The sequence below is a fragment of the Prunus avium genome, chromosome 6, assembly GCF_965620075.1.
Source record: "Prunus avium chromosome 6, drPruAviu1.hap1.1, whole genome shotgun sequence".
Taxonomy (NCBI): Eukaryota; Viridiplantae; Streptophyta; class Magnoliopsida; order Rosales; family Rosaceae; genus Prunus; species Prunus avium.
In genome coordinates this window covers 4,133,691-4,141,570 of record NC_142289.1, presented here as the reverse complement: position 1 = coordinate 4,141,570, position 7,880 = coordinate 4,133,691, and the positions used below count along the sequence as shown (strand labels likewise).

Genomic DNA, 7,880 nt, shown 5'->3' with positions numbered 1-7,880 from the left:
TACGTCTGGGTATTTCACATTTGTTGGTGGTAATCTTGTTACTTGGAGGAGTAAAAAGCAAAAAGTGGTGTCTAGGTCTAGTGCCTAGGCAGAGTATCAAGAGATGGCTCAACGTGTGTGTGAGTTACTATGGTTGAGAAGATTGTTGAGAGATCTTGGGTTTGGACCCCAGAAACCCATGGATTTGTATTGTGATAATAACGCTACAATTGCAATTGCAATTGCGCAGCGCATAACCCTGTGCAACATGATTGTACAAAGCACATGGAGGTTGATCGACATTTTGTTATAGAGAAGTTGGATGCTGAAATTATTTCTTTTCCGTTTATATCAACCGAGTATCAACTGGCAGATGTTCTATATCAACTGGCAGATGTTCTTACGAAAGCTGTGTCTACTACGGTCTTTCTCAACTCGCTTGATAAGTTGGGCATGCGTGACATCTTTGCTCAACTTGAGGGGGAGTGTTAGCAAGATCCTAGCTTAATTAGGAGATTTGTTTTCTAGTTTATTAGAAGTTTAGAACTATATTTCTTTCCTTTTGTACAAATATTGTGTAATTAGGATTTTATCTTGTTTCCAAGTTTGACCCTACTAAGGTTACATCCTTGTATTATAAATACCTCCTTTTGGAGAATGAAATACAACCTGAAAATACTCTACCCATATTGTTTGACTGTTCGTGTGTGCTTCCTGAGCAGTATCTTTCTCTCACTTCCAACTGTTTCCTTATATCTTTCTTTTGTGTTTTGTTGCATGTTCTAGTTTTACTTCTTATGACAAAGAAGTCAAGATTTTGAATTTAGTGTTTGCAAGTTTTATGGAAATTGCTCATTGGGTTGTTTCCATAGGGTGTTAGAATGCTAAGAATGAGAGTCTGTGGATGTGTCATTGCTCTGTTGTGTTCTTGCTTCGTCCTCCTTGCGGTTGCACAAGTTACAAATCCTTCTGAAGGTGAGTTTGCTGCACATATGCTATATTTCTTACTTGTTATATCCAGATTTAATTCAATGCATTTCAATCATTTATATATGATTCTTATATGATTCAAATGAAAAGTATGAATTATGTTTTGTGCCCTTTTGCAGTCAAAGCATTGAGAGCAGTTAAGAGCAGTTTAAGTGATCCTAGGAAGCATCTCACGAACTGGAACAATGGGGATCCTTGTAAATCTCACTGGACTGGAGTTTTTTGTAATAATACTGTTGGGGCTGATGGGTACTTGCACCTTGAGGAACTGTATGCATTCTTTTTTCATACTGCTCTTACCTTTTCCATTCCAGATTACGTTACCCTCACAGTGAGTGATAATGGTTTTTTTTTCTTAATTATGATTTGATGCAGCCAACTGCTGAACATGAATCTCTCAGGAAGTTTAGCACCTGAGCTTGGCCAACTATCTCACCTTCTAATATTGTGAGTCTGGCCTCTCAAAAATTGATCTGTGATTCCACTTTTTTGGAGGTTTTTTTTCCTGATTATCTTTTTAATTGTTTTCTAATGTTTTGTATTTCGTTTTCTTCTCTTCCGGAAGAGATTTCATGTGGAATGAATTAAGTGGCACTATACCAAAGGAGATAGGAAACATGACATCCTTGAAACTCTTGTAAGTTGAGTTCAACCAATCTATAGTTCTGGGTACACTTGTTTTTGGAATATCAACATAATTTTCTGTTTTACAGTACACAATTTTCATAATTTTTTTTGTGATGCATTTGTATGCAGGCTCTTGAGTGGAAACAAATTATCCGGTTCTTTACCTGATGAGCTCGGTTACCTTTCAAATTTAAATAGGCTACAAGTTGACCAAAACTATATGTCAGGTCCAATACCAAAATCATTTGTTAACTTGGTCAAAGTAAAACATCTGTAAGTACATGTTCAAGCTAAATGCTACTTGAAGTTAGCTAGCATTTTATATTTCTCATGTTTGACAGCTGCATGTACATTAATTGCTTTGCAGCCACATGAACAACAACTCCTTCAGTGGTCAAATTCCGTCTGAGCTTTCTAAAGTACCCACTCTTCTTCATTTGTGAGTTCTTAAAGCCTTATTTCCTTGTGTTTTGGGGAAATTGTTCTGTATTGATACTTGTTGACTGATACCTGATGGTGTATACTTGACGCAAACTTTTACAGGCTTTTTGATAATAATGACTTATCTGGATATCTTCCACCAGAATACTCCAACTTACCAAACTTGCGCATAATGTACGTCCTAATTCAACACTGTCCGGATTTTTAGTTTGGAGTAACTTGTTTCCTTTTGTGTGATCTCAGTAGGTAATCTGTTTTTTCTTGACGATATTTTCTTCTTGGTTGATGGAAATTATTGTTTTCTCTTCCATTTGCAGTCAATTTGATAACAACAACTTCAGGGGGACTGAGATTCCAGCTTCTTATGGAAACTTTTCCCAATTAGCAAAAATGTAAGTTTTAGTATTCGTATCTTTCTCTTGTTGAATCGATGGTTCATGTTTATACTGCTTTACATTAGGACTATAAGCAAGTTGCATTAATTTGGTGATCCAGGTCGTATGCAAGGTAATTCCAATAGGAATTTTAGAATTTCACTGATATCCAAATGACCTCTGTAATCCAGTATTTCCACTTCTCGAGATGTTTTAAGTGCTTTAATTTTGTATTTATTACATGTTGCATAAATTTGCTTGAAAGGGTTGCTAATAGTTTTACTTTTTCCTTCTTTCTGATTTGGCAGAAGTCTTAGGAATTGTAGCTTGCAGGGAGAAATTCCTGATTTTAGCAGGATACCTAACCTTCTTTATCTGTAAGTATGGAGATGGCTCAACAACCTTGAATTAATGGACACTATAATGCATTTATTTACTCTTCTATTTATACCTCTATTATCTAACCTTTTACTGGGTTCATTGCACAGAGATCTAAGCTGGAATCAACTGAGTGGATCCATACCTTCACATAGACTCTCTCACAATATGACAACAATGTATGCAAATGGCCCAAGTAAACTTTTAACTTGTCTGTCCAAAAAAAAAACTTGTAACTTGTTCTATTTATACTTCTTGCTGCATCAGCATGTTAACTTTAAATAAAAGTGACACAAAAAAATTATTACATATCACTGTCTGTGTTTAATCTGAGTAATTTATAAACTTTTCCTGTTTAATTTTCATTATTTATTGCAGCGATCTGTCAGATAACCAGCTTAATGGATCTATTCCTGAGAATTTCTCTGATCTTCCTTCACTTCAGAAATTGTGAGAATCTCCTAACTTCCCTAAATCTGTATTTCGTATAATATTGCACTTCTATGCAGACTGGATCTGATTTCTGTAATGACTTGTATTACAGGTCACTCGAGAATAATTTCTTGACTGGTTCTGTCCCTGCTATATGGTGGAACATATCTTTTAGTACAAGAGCAAGACTTAAACTGTAAATTCCTTTACCAAAAAAGTAGCATGAACATTTAAAGTTTGAGGACCTTAATGATTTAGTGTAAATTTTTAGATTGAGCTTATTTAGAAGTTTGATGAATTTTGCAGTGATCTCCGGAACAATTCACTGTCGAACATATCGGGAGAGCTAAATCCTCCAGCAAATGTCACCTTGAGGTATGTTTCCAATGCAATGGCTTCAATCATATCCCTATTTTCAGAGTTGTTTCTTATATATTGTTCTGGATTTATTAGAGAAGAAAGAACAAAAAAGAACTCTGCATTGTTAAGGATGTTATTATAGCTGGACATCTTATTTTTCTCAGTGCAGTTAAAAATGGGGACTTTTATAGATACACAAATTGATTAAATAGTTTCATGGAAATGAGGAAATGCACAAAATAATTGCATGCAAATTAAGAGTGGCATGAATGGTACAATTTCAATTAGGAGAGATATGTTACCAAATTTTAAAAAGCAACACACATTGTTCTATAGTTGTACTCTCTACACAGGTGGATATAGCTAGGATTCCTTGGAGCTTTTTTCTTTTCTCGTCTTTCATTTCCCTTATCCAATGGCATATATTGGGAATTTTATGCTTGCTTTCATGTTATGGAGTGGTTAACTTGCCCATAAATTATGTCCTGTATTTAAAATTATTAGCAAAAATATACCATGTTTTACTTCTAGAAATTCAAATTCTCACTTATACCAGATTTTCTCAGACTTGAAGGAAATCCTATTTGCAAGAATGCAAGCATACAAAATGTACGCCAGTTCTGTCGATCCGAAGCTGGAGGAGATGGAACCCCTGATAGTTCAACAAATTCAACTCCAAAAATGACCTGCCCTAGTCAAGCATGCCCAATAGATAATTTCTACGAATATGTCCCATCTTCCCCAGTGCCATGCTTTTGTGCATCACCTATAATAGTTGAATATCGTCTGAAAAGCCCTAGTTTTTCGGATTTTCCTCCACATATTCAGAACTTTGAAATATGCTTCACTAGATCTCTCAACTTGAGCCTTTACCAATTATTTATTGATTCATTTGTCTGGCAAGAAGGACCTCGTCTACGGATGCATTTGAAGCTTTTCCCTATGTTCATTAATCCCCACTCAAATACTTTCAACTTTAGTGAGGTTCATCGAATTAGAGGAGTTTTAACATCGTGGGAAAATCCTCTACCTGATTTCTTTGGACCTTATGAGATTCTCGACTTCACTCTGCTGGGACCTTATTCAAATAGTATGTGCTTTAGCCTGGACATCTTCGTTTCAAGTCATTTTGGTCTAATTTATGAAATTATGCTGCATTTTTCTGTTTGCTCATCTACCAGCACCAGCCTATGAGTATATTGGTCAATGTTCCTCCTGTTTCTTAATTTTATTTTGGAATCAGGTTGACTGCAGGTTTCTTGTTCTTAATTTCATTCTGCATCATGGTAACTTCATTATATTGTTGTTATAGTGATTGTTGGGCCACGAAGGATGGGCATTAGGAAGGGAATTTGGGCAGCTATTATAACAGGGGCAGTTGCATCGTCTGTCATTCTTTCTGCCACTGTCATGCTTCTGATCACAAGATGCTTGAGACACCGGGACAGACCACCTTCTAGGAGACATTCATGTAAGTCCTGAATACTTGGAGATACTATCAGGTTGAATATCAATTTATCATCCTAGAAAGTGGTATAAGTTCTTATCACTCTTTGCATACTCGAACATTACAGTGAAAATTGATGGCGTAAAGGCGTTCACTTTCAAAGAAATGACACTAGCTACCAGGAATTTTGATAATTCAACTCAACTTGGTCGAGGAGGTTATGGGAAAGTTTACAGAGGTATTTTATCTGATGACACAATTGTCGCCATAAAGCGTGCGAAAGAAGGATCCTTGCAGGGTGAAAAAGAATTCTTGACCGAGATAGAACTGTTATCGAGATTACATCACCGAAACTTGGTCTCTTTGGTGGGATATTGTGATGAAGAAGGGGAGCAGGTATGAGGTTTGCAGTCTTGGGAAATTAGTCATTGCTTCCAAGTTGCAACTAGTTTTTTTGTGCAGATGCTGGTTGAGTGCTTCAATGTATTAGAATCACATGAATGTAAATATCATTGATCAAATTATGTTCTTGGTGCTTGTGCAGATGCTGGTTTATGAGTTCATGCCCAATGGTACCTTAAGGGACTGGCTTTGTGGTATGAAATTTCCAACATTCCCAGATTCTTAAATGGCTCCTTCTATTCATCCATGCCTCTTTGGTTATTTCCATTGTTCTTCTCATCATTCCCCATTTTGGGACAAGATTTCTTTCTGCAGCTTGAGTTTCATCTAGCTAATTCTGCATTGAAATTTCTTCTTAAGTTCTGTACTTGCTGTGATATGATAGTTACGGCCAAGGGAAGCCTGAGCTTTGGTATGAGGTTACAAATTGCATTGGGTTCAGCTAAAGGCATTCTTTATCTCCATAATGAGGCAAATCCTCCCATATTCCACCGAGACATTAAAGCCACCAACATACTTCTGGACTCCAACCTTATGGCTAAAGTAGCTGATTTTGGACTCTCACGGCTTGCTCCTCTACAGGATGATGAAGGGACCGGACCTTCATATGTATCTACAGTTGTGAGAGGAACACCGGTACGTTTAGATTCTGCAAAACTTGAAATCAATCAAGAATAATATAATATCTGCTACTTTCAAATCCGTTGTGAGAAATTGAGAACCAAGAAGTATGCTTTGTTCCATTACTCTTTTGTTTTGGAACCAATCATACGTGCAGGGTTACCTGGATCCAGAGTACTTTTTGACAAGTAAGTTGACAGACAAAAGCGATGTCTATAGCCTTGGGATTGTGTTTCTGGAGCTCTTGACTGGTGTGCTGCCAATATCACATGGCAAAAACATTGTTCGTGAGGTAACATATTAAAACACCACTGCTCTTTCTGTGATCCGTCTGCATATACCAAAAAAAAAAAATTCATAAAAAATTATATTTATTTGTCAGGTGAATCTAGCTCATCAGGCCGGGTTGATGTTCTCCATTATAGACGGCAGAATGGGCTCCTATCCGTCGGAATGTGTAGAGAGGTTCCTAGCTTTGGCCCTTAGATGTTGTTATGAGAAGCAAGATAAGCGGCCAGCAATGCTGGAAGTGGTGAGGGAGCTTGAAAACATAATCAAAATCATGCCGGAAGCTGACACCATACTTTCACCATCTGCTGCCTCAACCTCATCATCCTACTTGACTAGAGACACACCCTATATGTCCTCCAGTGTTGTAGGAAGTGATCTTTCCAGTGGTGTCGTCCCAACCATCGCGCCTCGATGATGAAAAATCTCCTCACATGCTAGTCACGTGACGCTGTATATATTCGTGTCGTATGAAAAGAAGTTATCCTTGAGGAGAATCTAGGGGGTTTCTTTGAACCCTTTTCTCTGTTTTCCAGATTACAGACAGAAAAATAACATCTTGTAGCTGAGCTTCGGATCTAAAATGTAGTTTTGTCTCTGTTTTTTTGGCTATCTAGAGAACGAAAATGTGAGTAATAATGAGTAGTGTATGTACATAGGTTAGCATTTGAGATGTTGTGGTGTAACAAAAGAATGATGGTCATTTTACTGCATACTGAATTTTGAGTTCTTAGTTGTTACTAACTTTAACTGAGTCAAAACTGCACCCTCTTCTTCATTTTTTCTGAGTTTCGGTCAGTGAATCAAACCGAATCAAACCGAACCGGGTGCCAAAAATCCTTAACGGTGCATTTGGATGAGGGAAATAAACTTAGGATTTTGACAAAAGTCAGAATTTCTAAATTGATATGAACCAATTCCCGTGTTTGGATTAAAAAAAACATAGAAATTTAGAAATTTCACGTGGGAAAATACATGGAATTTGGAGATCATAAATCTCAACTTTAAATTCTATCTAAAAGTCGTCATTTCTAAAATCCTAAGAGAGATTGAGTTTTAAAAAAAGATAACTTTACAAATAAAAGTTAAATCCCGTGTTTTAAATCCGTCACCCAAACAAGAAACTTTACAAACTCTAGAACATTAATTTCCGTCATTTTAAATTCCGTCATTTATGAAATCCTTTGCACTTTTAAATTTCCTCATCCAAACGCACTGTAATGTTTCTGATTGAAAAAAAAAAAAAAAAAAAAAGTTACCAAAATCTTTACTCTTTATAAAGTGCACACAAGCCAGTGGGTGTTTACCCCAGTGGTTGAGGTCTTTATTTGCAAACCTCATGGCATCAGTTTGAATCCCCTTGTGAGTGCCCCTCTCCCCTTAAAATAGAATTCGCCCTTCCTTTAGAGCATTTCCAGCAAGGGGACCAAGGGGAGGGGTGGGGGTGGGGGTGGGGGGGTTGTTTTGGCCCAAAATGGTGTTTCCAGCAACAAAACAAGGCCCGGGCAGATGGTGGGGCCCAGCAACCTGGGCTGGCCCGA

General features: G+C 37.2%; 1 protein-coding gene across 1 annotated transcript; it reads left to right on the top strand.

Annotated features, from left to right (window-relative positions):
- Nucleotides 1-657: 657 nt before the first annotated feature.
- Nucleotides 658-7,083, top strand: LOC110771955 (putative LRR receptor-like serine/threonine-protein kinase At1g06840). The gene is made up of 21 exons (XM_021976306.2): nt 658-700; nt 852-954; nt 1,089-1,239; nt 1,345-1,416; nt 1,535-1,606; nt 1,726-1,869; nt 1,964-2,035; nt 2,140-2,211; nt 2,355-2,429; nt 2,720-2,788; nt 2,900-2,968; nt 3,168-3,239; nt 3,334-3,417; nt 3,528-3,596; nt 4,148-4,671; nt 4,894-5,052; nt 5,156-5,424; nt 5,573-5,624; nt 5,816-6,066; nt 6,209-6,343; nt 6,434-7,083. The coding sequence occupies exons 2-21, from the start codon at nt 861-863 to the stop codon at nt 6,755-6,757; spliced, it is 2,829 nt and encodes a 942-aa protein (XP_021831998.2). The 5' UTR covers nt 658-700; nt 852-860; the 3' UTR covers nt 6,758-7,083.
- The last annotated feature ends 797 nt before the right edge of the window (nt 7,084-7,880 follow it).